Source organism: Fusarium redolens (genome assembly GCF_020744475.1).
Source record: "Fusarium redolens strain MPI-CAGE-AT-0023 chromosome Unknown BKA55scaffold_1, whole genome shotgun sequence".
Lineage (NCBI taxonomy): Eukaryota > Fungi > Ascomycota > Sordariomycetes > Hypocreales > Nectriaceae > Fusarium > Fusarium redolens.
In genome coordinates this window covers 2,280,273-2,297,646 of record NW_025763664.1, presented here as the reverse complement: position 1 = coordinate 2,297,646, position 17,374 = coordinate 2,280,273, and the positions used below count along the sequence as shown (strand labels likewise).

Genomic DNA, 17,374 nt, shown 5'->3' with positions numbered 1-17,374 from the left:
GAGCCGCCAGAGTGCAAGGGGTAGCTTGAGGCATTGGCCAACGGCAGAGGCGACAAGGGGGAGCTTCTTTTATTCTGGTGGTTGTGAGGCTTGCAAGTGCTCCTAGCACACGGTAGCGAAGCTAGGATCTGCAAGTTGTTGAGGAGCAATCAACTAGGCTATGTAAGGAAAGTAAGGGGAGAGAAGAGAAGAGAAGGCGATTAGAAAGGTTTCGAGCTCAACAACGTCACACGGAGATGGAGGTTCCGGAGGCTCGGAATTTGGAAGGGGGTTGGTTATTAGACAGTGGGAGTCAAGTGACGCGTTGGAAGAGTGATGGAAAGTGAGACAGACTTAGGTCATGACGTTTAGGAAAATCCGGGGTAAATTTGTCCCTCTCAATGGCCAGTACCTTTTCTCCCTTTTTTTTCTTCGGTGATAGGCTCCGGGGGTGCGGCTGCGGGTACACGGCGCTTATAAGTTATGTATAAGTGTCCCGGCCGCGCTCCGAGTCCGCTGGCGCGGAGAGGCGATCACGTTATTACATTCTTATGATGATATATTCGTAGTCAAGCACAGATCTGGAAAGTTTTGACGACGGTGCCGAAATCCGATCATGATTTCGAGGACCTGCATCGGTGTTGCATAAATATGTTGCACAATGATGTTATTGTGAACCTCCTTTGCTGAGTGATCACGATCTCGGCTGGCATTCAACAGGTATTCAGGGGCCTCAGTCTGGAGTGCATGTTTGATGAGGTGGTGTCTTTCCCATGTCATCTGGAGAAACAGCCGATATAGCTTAATTACACGATATTCCGGGGACGAGCTGAGCAATCTCATCTAAGCCAGACACTATGAGGCGCGTGCAACTGCTGAATCGCATGTTGCCAGGATGCTAGTCGTACTATGGCATATCATATGGTCAGTGTGATTCAGGAACGTGGTATGTTTCTTGGCTGTCTGTGCTTATAAGTATTTGGGGGTTGTTCAAGGCTGTTAATATTGAGATGAGGTTTAGGGAGGAGAGCGAGTAAGGACATGATACTACAATGTTAGCGTAATTGGTATCAGTTACCACTGACAATAGGACACCGGCTGACTTGTCTGCTCCCTCGGCGGCTGGAGTCGGGGGGTTCTTCTCCGTGGCCGGTCTCGGCCTGGCGTGTTTAAGCTCCAGTTGGCGTCGACTAGGGCCGGAGGAAACGGGGTGCTGGTAACGACGATGCCCACCGGAGAGGGTTATGTTTACTTGAAAAGAACCCTTCTTGAGGATCTGAAAATCTGGGGACCGGCATCTTTGCCGGTTCTCGAAGGAAATGTCTCTCTTTTACGTACCGTTATCGTTTATATTTCTCTCAAATTATCGTCTCTGGCGGCTTCTGTCCCTCGAGACAGTTAGAGCATGCGGCGTTGTACGATTGGGGGTGGTAATAAGCCGGCGGTGCAAAGAGGGTAAGGTATCTGGAGGCAAAGATACTTTTTTTTTCGTACCGAGGAGCATGCAGCGCCTCAAACTCTGCTGTTTTCAGACTGCCCTTGTGACCTGACTGGCCATTGTACGCTATAGTAATGTCCTTTTTTATTTTTATTTTATGTAGGTGTCGTTCATGGAGCTTCTAGCTTGGGGGGTCTAGAAGAAACGGATGCTTAGAAAAGGCCATTGCCGAATGGCGTTGCTGGTCTCCCGACGTGCCCGACATTCAGGTCACGAGAATCTCGGCGAATCTGTCAATATGTGATTCATTAATTTAGAGATCTGGGGCTTTTTGATGCAATTCCTGTGAAACGAGGGCGGGGTTGTGTTGTTTCTATTACTCTACCTATACTCTACAGATGCAGCCGTCCATCCATTAACAAAGGATGTCATTGTATTACGTTTTGCTACGTTACGTTTGGTTCTTGTTGAACTGTAAGAATCCACTGGCTGGCTCATCAAAAGGTTGTCTCGCATGGAGGAGGAGGAGGTGGTGGAAGAGCCTTGTCCGCGGAGTTTATAGTGCAAGTTCGTATAAGTGACATGGCCTTCCATGTTGCAAGTTGTACAGGATAAACATACGTCAAACGAATACCTGAAGACGCAATGCAAGATTCTGGGGTAAGGACATCCAGGTCTGCACTGTACTGTAGAAACATCTGATGGTCAGCAAGATGATGTGCAATTTGACGTGTTGTTGCCAAGACGAGGTTTGACAAAATTAGCAGACGGTCAAGCAAAGCAGTTGGGGAGCTGATTTTTTCTGTTAGTCTTGGCTTGTCAGCGAGGTCGTTCTCATTACCAAATCTCGACTTGTTTCATCCAATCGAGTGGCACACCTCTTTTTTTTAGGCCGATCCGGCGTTAGCGGTTGCAGCGAAATTCTTTTCTTTGTTTGGACATTGGATTTCTGAGCGGCAACGGTTTTTGGCATCTCATTACTCGCTAATAATTCATCATTGGGCGGTCTTAATAGAATGGATGGATACTTGGTGAGTTGGGATATTCATCCTTGACTGACCGAAATTTCATGATGGATGGAATGGCAACTAACTGTGACAGTCCAGGCAGTGAGTGACTGACAGACAAGCCATGGTGTCGTGTTGAATGCTCACCTGACGTCCCCAGACCCGAAAGGTCCATCCAGTCTTTGATTTCTATTACCCAATATTGTGCGATCCCGAGCTAAACAAATGCCCCGTGCATGAGTATGAGGTGCCAAACACCAACACCGAACACCAACGTCCCTGGGCTGGCCCCAGTGGCGCCGCTCCTTAGCTTCTTTTCTTACTGACTGTTGCTCATCGTTCGGGGTTCGCCTTGAATCTTGCCTTTCCTTGCCCTGCTTGTCTCGGTCTTGCGTCTTGGATCCTTTCCCTGGCGTTTGGACCCTCCGGTCCCCGTCATGAGGTCCCCATTGAGGTCCCGTCCCTAGTTCCATTACCCATTCCTAGTCCTAGTCCTAGTCATAATAAATGGCCGTCGTACTAGACTAAACTTCATGGAGTTGCCTCGTGGAGTCGTTCGTTCGTTTATAACTATCCCCAAGCCCCCTCCGAACCCTGATGCGCGAGTCGCTCTGTTTCTTCCTTTTTGATTCCAGACCATTTTTACGATAAGAAAGAGACCCTTTGACCTTTAGATCTTATCTCCTGGTCCTATCCTCTCCGAATATCGCAAACCATTTCGTCATCGCTTCTCGCCGCCCTCTATCGGCCTAAGCTTAACAATACCTCACAGGCAGTACCGTATAACAAGAACACTCCGGATCCGGTGGCTCATAGAACGCCACTGCTATTTCGTGAATATTCTTTTTATTCGAACTTGAGATTCTTGCCAACCGTTTGGTTGGCGATCTCATTCCTACCTAGCCTACCTAGCCTATTCTTGCTTTGACCTTTCCGTCCTCTCTCGCTGGGGTCGGCCATTGCATATCTTTATATCTTTAATTGAATGGCCCTCCCTCTTAGCCCCACGCACCACGCGGTGCCTCAGTTTGACCTTTCTGCTCTGCTCAAGGCCAAAATGTCACGCCCCGAATCTCCCAACAGCAACAGCGACAAGACTGCTCGATCGTCCTTCTCGTCTGTCCGAGAGAACGATGATGGCCTAGCCCAGACTTTCACCCGCTCAAAGATTTCCTCCTACACTCAAGGGCCGGAAGAGGTATTCGATGAATCACCCTCACCCTCCGCTGAGATTGCACAGCCGTCTTTTCAGGCTCCTCTGACGCAGCCTCACAGTCGGCTTCATGGCTTCTGGTTCCCCGCGGATAACTTTCGCGGATGGAAGCAGATCCCCATCAAGGGCAAGTCCGCCAGCCGCAGCTGCGAGGATCTTCACAAGCTATCCATGACATGGAGCTCTCCAGCACCTCCCGCTGTCGCTGAGAAGGCTTCACCCAACAGCTACAAGACCGGAACTTCTCCTCTCGAGAGACTCCCCAGCGAAGTTTTGGGTACGTAAACTTGCGCGCATACCAAAGAGTTCCTCAGCCATCAGCCATAAACCCTGCTGAACCCCGGTCCCAATTATATGACATACCTTGTACTAACATGTCGATCGCAGGTGCCATTATCGACCTTCTCGTCATCGAGATCCCTCCCAATGGCCTTACACCGCGAAATGCCGACCTTATGGCGCTTCTCCTTACTTCGCGATCTATCCATGCTGCTACTCTCAACACACTCTACCGTCACATTACGATCCCTCACTCTCGAATCTTCCGAAAGTTCCTCGCAACCATCACTGAGTACCCCGCGCTCGCATCTATTGTGCGTCGGCTCGACTTCAGCCACTTTAACCCCTCCACCATCTTCTCTACTGCAAGCGAGAGAGCTCAGACTCGAAACTTGACTTCCGAGACCCTTTACAAATGTCTCGAGCTAACCCCATACCTGCAGGAGTTCTTGGCGCAAGAGTATATCGATGAGGATCTGGGACCTGATGTTATTAAGAAACTCTTCTTTGAAATGCCCCGGCTCCAGGCCATCGACTTTTGCGGCTGCTCCTCTCCTTCTTTCAAGAACTCGTTCACTAGCCTCCTCCAGGCTCAGTGGCCCGATTCTTTGACACTTACCCGTATTTCGTTCCACAAGTGCCTGAACTTGCCAGGCTCTGTCTTCGAGGCCATCCTGCCTCGACTTGAACGAGCTACTCACCTCGATCTCGCTGGAACCAGAGTGACCGACAAGGCGTTGCAGAGCTTGCCTGAGACGGCAAGACTCACACACCTGAACTTGGCCAAGTGCCGAGAGTTGACCTCTGAAGTGGTTGTCAAGTTTGTCACCACTCATCCTGCGATTGTCCAGACCATCACTGTCCTTAGCCTTGCTACTAATGCCAGCAGCCACCTCCTGCTGGGCAAGGCTGATGTCGATGCTATTCTTCCCCGACTGCCTCCTACCCTCCGATCGCTGAGTCTCAAGGGAAGCAGAATGGACCCTTCTCAGATCCCTCTTCTCACCCCTCTGGTCCAGCATCTGGAAGAGCTTGCTATCGGCCGAGGTCTCGATCTCCGTGACATCCACCAGCTCCTGTACCAGGCCCAGGAGTGGATTCCTCACAGTCTCCGATACCTCGATATCTCCGACCTGGACACTATCATCGGTAGTGCCAGCGCACTTCTTACCCCCGCCTCCGCCCCGCTGCAGGTTATCGAGCTCGAAGAGCGCGCATACGAGCGAGCGGCCAAGGCTAAGAAGAACCTTGAACGTGCAGGATGGACCCCCAAGGAGTTTGGCAGCCGTTACTGGCTAGTCCGCTTGAACACCGACGGAGCCTCTCTCGACAGCGGCGCCCGGTGGTGGAAGCTGGGCGCTGAGAGTTGGGGCATGAGGAAGATCCCGGTTGCGGAGGCCGACGTCGGAGGCATGTATGGCACATTCATGTTCGGCCGAAGGCTGTAAAATGCCAATCTCCGACGCCAGTCGCACGGATCTCTCTACTCTCCTATCATTTTCAGGTGTTTATGGTTTGATATTTATATGCTTAGATTTGGGTTGCATGTTGATCTGATATCCCGGCGCATAGCGGTCAAAATTAGCGATAAAAGCAAAGTCATTTTGATGGAAAAAAAGCGTTCTGAAGCATGGTCATGACGAAGGAAAAACGTGTAGATAATCAATAATGACTTTCATGAAAGATTGACCTTTGATTGGTATAAATGTGAATGTTTGACTTGACTAAACAAAACAATTGCTGTTGCTGTCTTGGTAGTATCATCGATGGCTGTATCTGCTTGTGAGAAGACATACTGAGGCCCAGCCTATCAGAATTGAGACTATGCATGTCCAACCATTTTGAGACTATGCAATTTACTATGCGGAGGTTACCATCGATCGTTATCTTCGGTCTAAGCAAGGGAGATAATATTCTCTACCTCACATCAATCTCGCAGCTTTCCCGTGTGGCGTGAATGTTAATGTGGCGCTTAAGCGTCGGTGGCTGAGCTGGACCACGTGATAACAAAGACGGAATAACTAGGCCCCGTGGCAAGGACAGCCTCCTGCGACGTAACCGCGCCAAAAGCGTGCCTTGCTCCTTGAATAAGCTCCAACTCCAACGACATATACAGCTTTGGTGCTCGACGGCATCATGGCTCCCAAACCGGATACCCCGTTCCGCTCTGCGGATATGAGCATGGTGCAGCTCTATGTCTCCAATGAAATCGGTCGCGAAGTTGTTACAGCCCTCGGCGAGCTTGGTCTTTGCCAGTTCCGCGATGTAGGCAACAATCCATCAATTCTTGCATCAAGAACTCAAGCTAATCCATCGATTCATCATGCAGCTCAACGAGGATGTCAGCGCATTCCAACGCACTTTTACCCAGGAGATTCGACGACTTGACAATGTTGAGCGACAGTTGCGTACGTCATCTAAAGGCATCCACCAAAACACGAATCTAACACATTGCAGGATACTTCTACGCTCAGATGGATAAGATCGGAATACCGCTCCGGAAGCTGGACCTCGACGTTGAGCGACTTGCCTCACCCTCAACTTCTGAAATCGACGAGCTTGCCGAGCGAAGCCAGAAGTTGGAACAGCGAGTTTCTGCCTTGAACGAGAGCTACGAGACTTTGAAGAAGCGCGAGGGCGACTTGACCGAGTGGCGATGGGTTCTCCGTGAGGCCGGTAGCTTCTTCGATCGTGCTCATGGAAACGTTGAGGAGATCCGCGCTTCTACTGACAACGACGATGCTCCTCTTCTGTCCGATATTGAGAACAACCAGGGTAGCCCCGATGCCGAGCGTTCTTTCTCTGGCATGAACATTGGCTTCGTCGCTGGTGTCATTGCTAGAGACAGAGTCGCCTCCTTCGAGCGTATCCTCTGGCGAACTCTGCGCGGTAACCTCTACATGAACCAGTCTGAGATTCCCGAGCCCTTGATCGATCCTACCAACAACGAGGCCATCAACAAGAACGTCTTCGTTATCTTCGCTCACGGCAAAGAGATTCTCAACAAGATCCGCAAGATCTCCGAGTCCATGGGCGCTGATGTTTACAACGTCGATGAGAACAGTGATCTTCGACGTGATCAGATTCACGAGGTCAACAACCGCCTCGAGGATGTCCAGAACGTTCTTCAAAACACCCAGGCCACTCTTCAGGCAGAGCTTAATCAGATCTCCCAGTCGCTGTCGGCCTGGATGGTTCTAGTCGCCAAGGAAAAGGCTGTGTATAACGCACTCAACAACTTCTCCTATGATAGCGCTCGGCGAACCCTCATTGCCGAAGCCTGGGTACCTACCAACGATCTTCCCCTCATCAGGACGACCCTTCAGGACGTTACTAACAGAGCTGGCCTCTCCGTCCCTTCTATTATCAATAAGATTCAGACCAACAAGACGCCGCCTACCTACCTGAAGACCAACAAAATCACCGAGGGTTTCCAGACTATCGTTAATGCTTATGGTACCGCCACGTACCAGGAGGTCAACCCGGCCATTCCTGTTTTTGTCACCTTCCCTTTCCTGTTCGCTGTCATGTTCGGCGATTTCGGCCACGCCATCATCATGCTTTCAGCTGCTCTCGCTATGATTTACTGGGAAAAGTCACTGAAGAAGGTCAGCTTCGAGTTGTTCGCCATGATCTTCTACGGCCGATACATTGCCCTGGTCATGGCTGTTTTCTCCGTCTTTACCGGTCTCATCTACAATGATGTCTTTTCTATGTCCATGACTCTGTTTGATAGTGCTTGGGAGTTTAAGAAGCCCGAGAATTATACCAACACTACAAGCATTGTTGCCACTCTGAGGGAAGATGGTCACCGCTACCCCTTCGGTCTGGATTATGCATGGCACGGAAGTGAGAATGATCTCCTCTTCAGCAACAGTTTGAAGATGAAGATGAGTATCATCCTGGGTTGGGCTCACATGACCTACTCGCTCTGCTTCTCCTACATCAATGCTCGCCACTTCAAGAAGCCCATTGACATATGGGGCAACTTTATCCCTGGTATGATCTTCTTCCAGTCCATCTTCGGCTACCTTGTTATTTGCATTGTTTACAAGTGGTCCGTTGATTGGATGGGCACTGGCCGCCAACCTCCTGGACTGCTCAACATGCTTATTTACATGTTCCTTCAGCCCGGAACTATTCCTGACGGCGAAGAGCTTTATGCTGGACAGTCTGTTGTCCAAGTTATTCTTTTGCTCTTGGCTTTCGTCCAAGTCCCCATCCTCCTCTTCCTCAAGCCTTTCTATCTTCGATGGGAGAACAGCCGCGCTCGCGCCAAGGGTTACCGTAGCATAGGTGAAACCTCCCGAGTTAGTGCTTTGGACGGCGATGATGAAGACGCCAACGGCCACGGCAACAGCTTCGATGAAGATGGCGAGGGAGTTGCTATGATCTCTCAGAACATTAGTGAGGAGCATGAGGAGTTCGAGTTCAGTGAGGTTATGATCCACCAGGTCATTCATACAATTGGTAAGTTGATCTCGATCCTACAATTGCATTGCAAATAGTAACAAATGTCCAGAATTCTGTCTGAACTGTGTTTCTCACACTGCTTCCTACCTCCGACTTTGGGCTTTGTCTCTCGCTCATCAACAGCTGAGTATTGTGCTTTGGTCTATGACTCTTGGCCCTGCCCTGAAAATGGGCGGTGTTGTTGGTGTCATCATGATTGTGGTTTGCTTCTTTATGTGGTTCTTCTTGAGTAAGTATTTCCAATTCCTACTATCTAGATCATTCACTAACATACCCCAGCCATTGCTATTCTTGTGTGTATGGAGGGTACCAGTGCCATGTTGCACTCTCTTCGTCTCGCTTGGGTTGAGTCGTTCTCCAAGTTCGCAGAGTTTGCGGGTTGGCCTTTTGCGCCTTTCTCGTTTAACACTCTGCTGGAAGAGTCGGAAGAGCTCAAGGATTACTTGGGTTAATTGGAAGGGTTCGCGTATGGGTTGTCTTTTTTTATAGCAGTAGACATTGGTATTTTTATTGTATCATAGGTAGCATAGTGCAACATTAGAAACTTCAGGCTTTTGCCAAGTTTTCTGACTTAGAAAGTCAAGCTGTCTGATAATCAGACTGAATGCCCATATAATGCCCATCCCTTGTAACTATAGAATCAAGCCTTGTAGTACATGTCCGTGAACGTTTCTGCAGCTAAATCCTCGTTAACCCCAAAGAGGCGCCGTCACCTCAACAGCTCTCTCCACTACTGCCCTCACTCTGTCCGCAAACACCTTATTGTTAGACTCAACCTCGAGGTCTTCCAACCATACCGTAGCATTCATCCTGTCCACCTTGATCGACACTCCTGGCACAGGAATACCAATCTTGTGCAGCCTGTCAATCTCCTTCTGTTGTCTCTCCTGGAGCTGTGTATCCTCACCATCCTCCTCTGTCTTCATGGCATCATCGCCCTCGTCCTTCTTGACCTTTTCTTCGGCGTCCTCTACGGCTGGTAGTTTGGGGACCGTGACTGGAGCAACGTTGTCTTGGCCGAATTGAGCCTCGAGGAACCAGAGAAGACGCTCAAGGCGCTCCTCTGGGGAAGCAGAGTGGTGAGGGTTCACATCGGGTAGCTCGTGCGAGTGTGAGTGCTTGGCGGAAGAACGTTTGACAGCAGCGGGAGAACTCTCAACGGAGAAGAGGACAGCCATGATGGAGTCGGCGATGCCGTCGTTAAGCATATTGCCCTCCCACTCAAGCTCAACCTCACCATTTGTGCGGTATCGGACTGAGACACATCCCATAACGAGGTAAGCTGCAACGAGGCTAGCAACCTCTTCATCAGCATCTTCTTGCTTCATTTCCTCGCCATCCGTGATCATATGATCGCCATGTCCGTTGTTTTGACCATTCTTTCCACGGCGCATCTCAGGGAGTTCTTCAATGTTCCCAAACGTGCCCTCAAGAGCCCACTTGACGAGGTCGACACCTGCAGCACTGAGGGTCAGGCGCTGCTTGCAGGTGATTGTGGTTGTGTTTAGACCCGCGTACTCGCGGAGATCTTCGGGCGCCATGAGAGAAAGCTTGAAGTCGTTCTGCACGAGCACGCCAGTAACGAGAGGAGGTGCAGCGCTTTGATCAGGATGAAGGCTCTGAGGAGGCTGGATCGAGGCGAGTTTTCCAACGACCTTGGCAGTCTTATCGGCTTTGAAAGGGATGCGAAGCTCTTCGCAGTTGCGGGGAGAGAAGACCTTGACCTTTGCTGTTTTGTTTGCGTTGAGGGAGAGGAGTTTGGATTTGAGACGCATCATGTTGTGCTGTTCGCCATGAACAAGAATCTATTACAAACGTTAGCATATTGTTTGGTGATAAGAGAGAGGTGGCAAACATACAACAACAGGAGCGGCAACTTCTTCGATAAATTCACGGTTCTCAACGCCATCAACGTGAGCAGCGAACGAGTATTCCTGAACACTGCATCTTCGAGGAATGAGGACCTTCTCGCCATCTCCTCCAGGCATTCGACGAGCGCCAGCCATACTACGAGACATGACTGCTTGAATCTGATCAGGTTCTTGCATGATCTGCTTAGCCATTGTGCCTTCGACACTGTAACCCGTGATGATAACACCGTTCTTCTCGCTGGGCGCCCACCGCTCTAGTAGTTCACGACTGACACCGTTCTGAAGCATACCAGGACTGGCAAGCATAACACAGCCGCCAACATCGTCAAACCTGTCCAGGTTCTTGAGAGAGCGAATGTACTTGAAGTCCCACGGTCCACCCTTACCTGCTCCATCACCAGATGCCTCGGCCTCGGCCATTCGCTCGCGGAACAAGCGCTTGATATTGTCGTTCATGGCACCAACGTAGGTCTGGTAGATAAGCATACACTTCCTGGCAAGGTTACTGGCATAATAGATGGGGTACTTCTGGAAGTCAGCATGCTTGCCCCAGTACTCGTCGAGAATCAAGAGTAGCTCCTGAGCTCGCCCAAGGGCAAAGACTGGCATGAGGACACGACCGCCTCGGTTGAGGATACTTGTGATGGACTTCATGAGGGCCTGTTCTCTCTCGAGGCGAGGGACGTGAGAAGCAATGCCGTAGGTGGATTCAGTGATGAGAACATCAATCTTCACACCCTTAGGGACCTCTGCTGAAACCAAATGTCGATCTTGTTCGCGAGAGTAGTCACCTGTGAAGAAGATGTTGAGGCCGGCAATCTCAATAAGGAACATGGCAGCACCAAGAACATGGCCAGCAGGATAAGGGGTGATTCTGATGGAGGAAATAGTATGAGTTGTGTGGTAGTCGATGGCCTCGATCTGAGGAAATGTGTTTAGATGGTCTTGCTCAGTATAAACTGGCTGTGTAGTAGGATTCGATGAGGTGTTGCCCACTCGAACACTGTCCTGAATAAGCCACTTGTAGATGGCCTTTGTGGGATGTGTCATGAAGACACGACCCCTGAAGTTCGTCTTTGCGAGAACATATGGTAAAGATGCTGCATGGTCGATGTGAAAACTATGGCTGATTAGCTGGAATCCTCTGATCGCATCTGGCTATCCAGAGATGATATTGGCGACTGGCGATTCAGGACAGGACGGCATCACAAGGACGAACAGCAAGGGCGTAAGGTAAGGAAAACGGGCAAACTGTATTGTATTGATCTGGCATACAAGAAAGCAAAGTCGTGGAGATCGTCATCACGCGAGCACGATACAGGCTGCGACAGCACAGCGCAATACGATGCGGTTCTGTACCATCTGTTCCATCACATCACATAATATCAAAACACAAGGTCGTCCCTCGCCCTGTCCAGCCTATGTACATCGTCGCGGGAGTGGGAAGAGGGGGTCGCTTACTGGCTTATGAGGAGCACGTCGACAGTGCTAAGATCGAAATCGTCGTAGAAGGGCAGAGCAGCGAGTCCATCGTATGCGGGATGTTGACCGGCGTCAAGCTGGTAAAGGGCATTAGACTAGTATGCGATAGACTTATCGACCTCTCTCTTACCATGACCGTCTTTCCCTTGTATTGAATAATATGACATGACCTTCCGACTTCGTTTCCTCCTCCTAGGCAAAGAAACATAAGTTCATCTGAAGGATCTACTGGCTCTTCCGTCGCAGCCGCGTTCATGGCAGAAGCCTTTCGTTTGGATGCCATTGTTGTAGATGCGCCGAGCTATGGTCCAGCTCACATTCGACGGCGAGGTTCTATATAGATTAATAGTAGAAGCAGCCTTGGGCCGCAGGCTCTCCGATAAGGCTGCTGCTCACAGCTTATGATAGCAACTGGCTGCAGGGATAACAAAGAGATGATTAGATCACTATATCAATTAATGAATGAATGAATGAATGAATGAAATAGGCGGGCAGCACGGGCAAAAAGAGAGGCAGACGCGTTTCTTTGAATAATGAACGGATAAAAGCCGGCGTTTATTTCACGGGAGCTTGCTTTAGGTAGTTGCTACCTTGTGGACGGCTATGTACGTAAGGTATTTTACGGGAGGAGGCTCTGCGCACGTGACGTTAAAACTACGCGACCTCCGTTTTACAGGCGAAGCTGCCTCCTTCATAGCCAACCCCCAGCGAGTTAACACCTTCACCCAACGACGATATCCAGCGCCTCCATCTCGAAACGAAGGTTGAGCGCTTTCTGATAGCGAATCTCTCACCTACCGAACATTTTTACAGCTTTTCCGAGTGCCCCGCCGAGATTAAGCGCGTCGGATGGGAGGCGTCGCGATTGATTTGACAGGCTCATCTGCCTGCTGAGCTAACACACTCAACTCACGCATTCTTCTAACTTTCTCTAATTCTCGACCTTGGCTCGCTTCTCGACCGACAAAGCAATCACGAATAGGCAAACTCATCATGGCTCAACCTCAGCCTCAGACGCAGATGCAGGTGCCGCCTCGCGCGTTCTCTCCGCCGCAGCATTCACCCTCGCCTGCCGCGTCGCAGTCCAGCTTCGCCCTCCCACCGCAGAAACGAGCTCGAACCGACGGTCCCTCCTCGCAACCCGAATCGCCATATGCTACATCCCCCTACGCTGCGAGTCCAGGCGCTACTCCAGGCACTACAGCTACGCCGCCTGCTGGGGCAGGATCTCCTGCGTTTGCGCAAAGCCCTGCTCTGCCGCAACCGTATGCCACGCCCTACACCAACGGACACACAACGCCTGGTCTTAATCTCCCAGACGTACGGCCGAATTCGACACCTCCAATTCAGCAGGCTCAGCAGTTACAGCAGCCTATTCCTCAATATACTAATGCCACGATGACACCTGTTCCTGTACCTACTCCTGGTCAGCTAATGACCCCAACTCCCGGCCCTGGCGTAATGGGACCTCCGCAAAGGCCAGCAGAGCGACCGACCAAGGACTACGAATACGATGTGACAGATTCACTTGCTGGTACTGGCATCGATCTTCGAGCTGAGGAACAGTATATGAACGACCTCTACGCGACCGGTTTCGACGAATCACGGACAGGTTTTGCTCACCAGCAACCAGGGCCAAAGTCGAGCTTCTACGGTGCGGGGCCAGCAAACCAGCCGGCTCAGTCTGTTCCGGATCAACCACAGGATCAGTTTGCTGCACAGCAAGCTGAGAGGGCTTGGTCAGAGTCGTCGATGCGACTTGCACTTCAGCGGACACAGGAGATAAGCGATCCTTTTTTGCTGGTCGCCTTGCTGCATCGACGCGCGGATAAGATCGCACGAGAACATCACCTGGCACTGAACTTGGATCTGAAGAACAACAGTCAAACGATGGGGAAGATGAGACTTCCGGAACAATTTCCTGCGCCAAAGGTGACTGTTAAAGTGACGCCAGGCCCAGATTCGACCATGGTTAATACAACAGGCTCATACATACCACATGATGCTTTCCTAGTCGATCAATTGGCATTGATGTCTATTGCCACGAAGCAGCGGCTTCGAGAATTAGTGGAGGATGCACATGTAGTGGCAACGAACAGGCAAAAGACATCTCACGGCGATATACCTGAGGAGTGGGCTCCAGCGGCAGCTCCTATGAATGCTGAGCCTCTAGAGCCCATTGAGAAGCCAGCGGATGCAGTAAACGGTGTCGACGGAACCTCTGTGGAGAGTGCGAACGAGGATAGCACGAATCCATTGAAGCGTAAGTAGAACCGGCAGTACGTATTCAGTTTTTACTTACACTCTACAGGCTCTAGCGATGCAGCTGGATTGACAAACGGCGCGCCTCCAGTCAAGCTACCTAAAGTGTCATCGTATATGACAACGACGATGCGGGACCTTGCTAGACAGGAGCGTGACTGGGAAGAGGCACGACTCCGCAAACGTCAAAAACGCAAGGATGGTATACCAGACTCGGGGACCACGACATCGCGTTCTGGTAGCGTAGCGCCTGGCACTCCTGGTACTGCAGTGCCAGAAGCTCCAAAGGCAATGACGAAGAAGGAGATGAAGAAGAACCAGCAGATGAAGGCTGCTGAGATTGACAGTCATCAGAGTCAAAACACCACGAGTAGCATCTTTGCCGGCCTCGGAGGCAAGGGTGGACTTTTCGGTAAAAAGAAGACGGGAAAGACGTACGACTGGATGAATGTTGGACGCGGAGGCAGCGGAACCAGCACGCCGACCAGAAACGTTCCGGGTGCCGGAAGAGGGCCCGGAGGACTGGGAGCGGCGCCGGCACCTGCAAACATGGCCATGACTACCGAGGGCCGCAACCGACTTGGCACATGGAGAGAGGATAAAGAAAAAGGACGAAATATTCAACTTCGCGATTGGGTCTCGGTATTAGAAAGGGATGGAAGAGAAGGCAAGGCGCTTCAAAAAGCGTACCTTTATCTGGACGCATCGAACCCCAAATAAGCACAGCACAACATACTATAACTATCAAAATACGGCGAGGTAATGGGATAGGGGAGAGGGTAGATGAGAATTCGTGACACTCGGCCAGGGCTAGGGATGATCAGCTAGTGGAAGAAGATACCCTGCGCAGCGTGCATGGCTTGATATTACTTAGCACGGCGTTTTATGTTTTTTTTTACTAAAGGCATGACTTGGGGAAAGGCAGTCCTTTTTTTTTTGCATGCACTGCAGGAAATCAGATGAGGGAGGGGAGAGACTTCAAGGCATGAAGGATGAGGATTCTTTTGAGACTGAGGGAATTCATCAATGCTGTTTAGGCGTACACCATAGGGATATGGGTGCGCCATGTATTTCTTAGGCCTTTCTTTCAGCCATTTTCACCCGACTTTGCTAAAGCTTGGAGCTCAGCAAAAAGGGCTATTGTTTGAGAAGGGAAGGGAAGGGGAGAAAAGTCTAGGGAGAGATGAAAGAACAGATCCCTATGAACTTGACTTAACTAGACTTGACTTGGAGCTGAAGTTTAACTTTAAGTTGATCTCGTGATGAGTATTTGATGGTGTTGGGTGACGAAAACATTCCTATGTTGAATCAAGGGAGAAATGGCTCTTTGACCTTTGTGATAGATAGTGACAGTCAATTACAAATGCTTCGTCTGTCTGATGTGCTTAGAAAAGTGGGACTATCAACTATTGCGGAATCGCCATTTCCCCTCCCTTCATCATCAACAATTGAAAAAGAGTCGATTCTTTTTGTATTTACAATTTAATTGATTCCTTAAAAGGGTCCAGAGCGACCTGTCACAAAGAAACAGAGACAACGCCACATTCTGTTTAGTTCGAGACAAACACACCCTCACGTCTCCAAGTACTTCCCCATTCAGTCACAGCCACAAGGGAGAATGAGAGACTAATTAAGCACCCAATAACTAGATCTCATACCCGTTCGGGAGGATTCGTGTTCTTGGCGATACGGGAGGCGATCATCATGGAAATCGCGGTTGGTTCCCAGAGTTCCTCACTCTAGTCTTGCTCTATCTGGAGATCCCTTGCTTCAAGCCAGTATGAACTATCTAACGGTATGGGCCTAGGCAATCGGCCAGATCTGCTCAACGGCGTCGATCAAGGGTAATCTGGAACAATGTGTCAAGTTGGTGGCGAGTGCGGCGCAGGGTCAAGCAAAAGTGAGTTGATTCTCGTTGGCTTTTGTTGGGCATGGACGAGTGTCTAGCCTCGAGGGATCTCTACATTCCTCGATCGAGATGGACACTAGCGATTCGACTTGTCAGTTGTCGTAAGGAGACACATGATCTGGAGTCGAAGGGGTCAGTCGGTTCGTGGAACCGTGAGACATGATCAAGGCCCAAGCTGTGAGACCTCTTTACGTTGGTTGGGAATATGTCTCATTGTATACCCAAAACGGCGATACTTCTCTTCAGGTGGCTTTTGATTTTGTGCGCACGGTATACTTACATGCAATGATGTTAGGTACTCTTCCTCCCTGAGGCTTCGGACTATATCGCCCCAGATGGGCAAACATCACTACAACTTGCAGAGCCGCAGTCAACGTCCCCTTTCGTAAAGGGTCTTCAGGAGGCAGCCCGCGAGCACAATGTCGCTATTCATGTGGGTATTCACCATCGTGAAGAAGGGCAAGACCAATCGAAGAGGATTCTTAACCGGGCGTTGTATATCACGGCCAATGGAGACATAAACGATGCAGCAACATATGATAAGCTTCATGTGTTTGACTATGGTAATCTAAAGGAGAGTGCAACAGTGCAGCCTGGATCAAGTCTTACAGCACCGTTTGGCTCCCCCATAGGTCGCATCGGAAGCCTCATCTGCTTCGACTTACGATTCCCAGAGGCAGGCTTAGCACTCGCACAACCAGGACCTCACAGCGCATGGAAGAACAAGCCAGCACAGATCATCACATACCCAAGTGCATTTACCCTTCGAACAGGTGCAGCACATTGGGAGACTCTTCTCCGCGCCAGGGCCATTGAGACACAGAGCTATGTCATTGCAGCGGCACAAGTTGGAAGACATAATGAGAAACGAGCCAGTTGGGGACAGAGTATTGTTGCTGATCCATGGGGGAATGTTGTCCTGAAGTTGAAGGGCGTGCAAGAGGGAGAGCCTCAGGGGATTGCTGAAGATGGTGCGGAGGGTGAGATTGGGTTTGTTAATATCGACCTTGAGCATTTAGAGAAGGTTAGGAGGGAGATGCCTCTTCAGAGGCGAATGTGAGTTGATTTGTCAGTTGTGGTTCTATGCTAATGGTTATAGTGATGTTTATCCTGAGTTGTAATCAAGACAGATGGACTGTGCAAGCGTATAACATCACAGAGAACATATTTCGATTCAAGATCGGAACCAGCAAGTGGAAGGAAGAGCTAAGCCTTTATGTCAGCATTTACCAAAAGTTCAGGTTATTGATAGTGGTTCTACAAGGTGGCATGGATACGGACTTCATAGTACTATCATCTGATGCTAAAGGGCTGCAATCAAGATACGGCTCAGTCCACGAAGCAATACCATACTATACTCAGTGATATTCATACTACACAATTATTCGACCACTGTTCAGCTGTTATTCCGAGTTTCTTCATAGTCAATGCAACTTATGTTTTTAAAATATGAACATAAAA

General features: G+C 50.0%; 6 protein-coding genes across 6 annotated transcripts; 4 read left to right on the top strand and 2 right to left on the bottom strand.

Annotated features, from left to right (window-relative positions):
• Nucleotides 1–2,505: 2,505 nt before the first annotated feature.
• On the bottom strand, nucleotides 2,506–3,064 carry BKA55DRAFT_532350 (uncharacterized protein; the record flags this gene model as incomplete). The annotated part of the gene is made up of 3 exons (XM_046189326.1): nucleotides 2,506–2,509; nucleotides 2,572–2,906; nucleotides 2,945–3,064. The coding sequence occupies 3 exons, from the start codon at nucleotides 3,062–3,064 to the stop codon at nucleotides 2,506–2,508; spliced, it is 459 nt and encodes a 152-aa protein (XP_046056475.1).
• A 417-nt stretch (nucleotides 3,065–3,481) lies between these two features.
• Nucleotides 3,482–5,364, top strand: BKA55DRAFT_588347 (uncharacterized protein; the record flags this gene model as incomplete). Its single annotated transcript, XM_046194775.1, has 2 exons — nucleotides 3,482–3,914; nucleotides 4,025–5,364. The coding sequence occupies 2 exons, from the start codon at nucleotides 3,482–3,484 to the stop codon at nucleotides 5,362–5,364; spliced, it is 1,773 nt and encodes a 590-aa protein (XP_046056474.1).
• A 624-nt stretch (nucleotides 5,365–5,988) lies between these two features.
• Nucleotides 5,989–8,942, top strand: BKA55DRAFT_549380 (V-type ATPase, V0 complex, 116kDa subunit family). The gene is made up of 5 exons (XM_046191207.1): nucleotides 5,989–6,181; nucleotides 6,246–6,324; nucleotides 6,374–8,386; nucleotides 8,439–8,618; nucleotides 8,669–8,942. Exons 1-5 carry the CDS (start codon nucleotides 6,053–6,055, stop codon nucleotides 8,839–8,841), a joined length of 2,574 nt encoding a protein of 857 aa, XP_046056473.1. The 5' UTR covers nucleotides 5,989–6,052; the 3' UTR covers nucleotides 8,842–8,942.
• BKA55DRAFT_549379 (beta-lactamase-like protein) lies at nucleotides 8,943–12,278 on the bottom strand. The gene is made up of 4 exons (XM_046191206.1): nucleotides 11,873–12,278; nucleotides 11,722–11,819; nucleotides 10,249–11,380; nucleotides 8,943–10,194 (listed from the first exon to the last, which is right to left on the bottom strand). Exons 1-4 carry the CDS (start codon nucleotides 12,023–12,025, stop codon nucleotides 9,079–9,081), a joined length of 2,499 nt encoding a protein of 832 aa, XP_046056472.1. The 5' UTR covers nucleotides 12,026–12,278; the 3' UTR covers nucleotides 8,943–9,078.
• Nucleotides 12,279–12,735: 457 nt separating this feature from the next.
• BKA55DRAFT_497004 (uncharacterized protein) lies at nucleotides 12,736–14,724 on the top strand (the record flags this gene model as incomplete). Its single annotated transcript, XM_046186421.1, has 2 exons — nucleotides 12,736–14,005; nucleotides 14,054–14,724. 2 exons carry the CDS (start codon nucleotides 12,736–12,738, stop codon nucleotides 14,722–14,724), a joined length of 1,941 nt encoding a protein of 646 aa, XP_046056471.1.
• A 715-nt stretch (nucleotides 14,725–15,439) lies between these two features.
• Nucleotides 15,440–17,361, top strand: BKA55DRAFT_549370 (carbon-nitrogen hydrolase). The gene is made up of 5 exons (XM_046191205.1): nucleotides 15,440–15,588; nucleotides 15,654–15,720; nucleotides 15,812–15,904; nucleotides 16,209–16,969; nucleotides 17,013–17,361. Exons 2-5 carry the CDS (start codon nucleotides 15,709–15,711, stop codon nucleotides 17,032–17,034), a joined length of 888 nt encoding a protein of 295 aa, XP_046056470.1. The 5' UTR covers nucleotides 15,440–15,588; nucleotides 15,654–15,708; the 3' UTR covers nucleotides 17,035–17,361.
• The last annotated feature ends 13 nt before the right edge of the window (nucleotides 17,362–17,374 follow it).

Excerpts from the sequence above, each read along its gene's own strand:
- BKA55DRAFT_549380 (XM_046191207.1), top strand. The coding sequence starts at position 6,053 with ATGGCTCCCAAACCGGATACCCCGTTCCGCTCTGCGGATATGAGCATG. Across the intron at positions 6,325-6,373 it reads CAATGTTGAGCGACAGTTGC|GATACTTCTACGCTCAGATG; the intron begins GTACGTCATCTA and ends AACACATTGCAG. Across the intron at positions 8,619-8,668 it reads CTTTATGTGGTTCTTCTTGA|CCATTGCTATTCTTGTGTGT; the intron begins GTAAGTATTTCC and ends AACATACCCCAG.
- BKA55DRAFT_549379 (XM_046191206.1), bottom strand. The coding sequence starts at position 12,025 with ATGGCATCCAAACGAAAGGCTTCTGCCATGAACGCGGCTGCGACGGAA. Across the intron at positions 11,820-11,872 it reads ACAAGGGAAAGACGGTCATG|CTTGACGCCGGTCAACATCC; the intron begins GTAAGAGAGAGG and ends GCCCTTTACCAG. Across the intron at positions 10,195-10,248 it reads AAGTTGCCGCTCCTGTTGTT|ATTCTTGTTCATGGCGAACA; the intron begins GTATGTTTGCCA and ends CGTTTGTAATAG.
- BKA55DRAFT_549370 (XM_046191205.1), top strand. Across the intron at positions 15,905-16,208 it reads CGGCGCAGGGTCAAGCAAAA|GTACTCTTCCTCCCTGAGGC; the intron begins GTGAGTTGATTC and ends CAATGATGTTAG. Across the intron at positions 16,970-17,012 it reads ATGCCTCTTCAGAGGCGAAT|TGATGTTTATCCTGAGTTGT; the intron begins GTGAGTTGATTT and ends TAATGGTTATAG.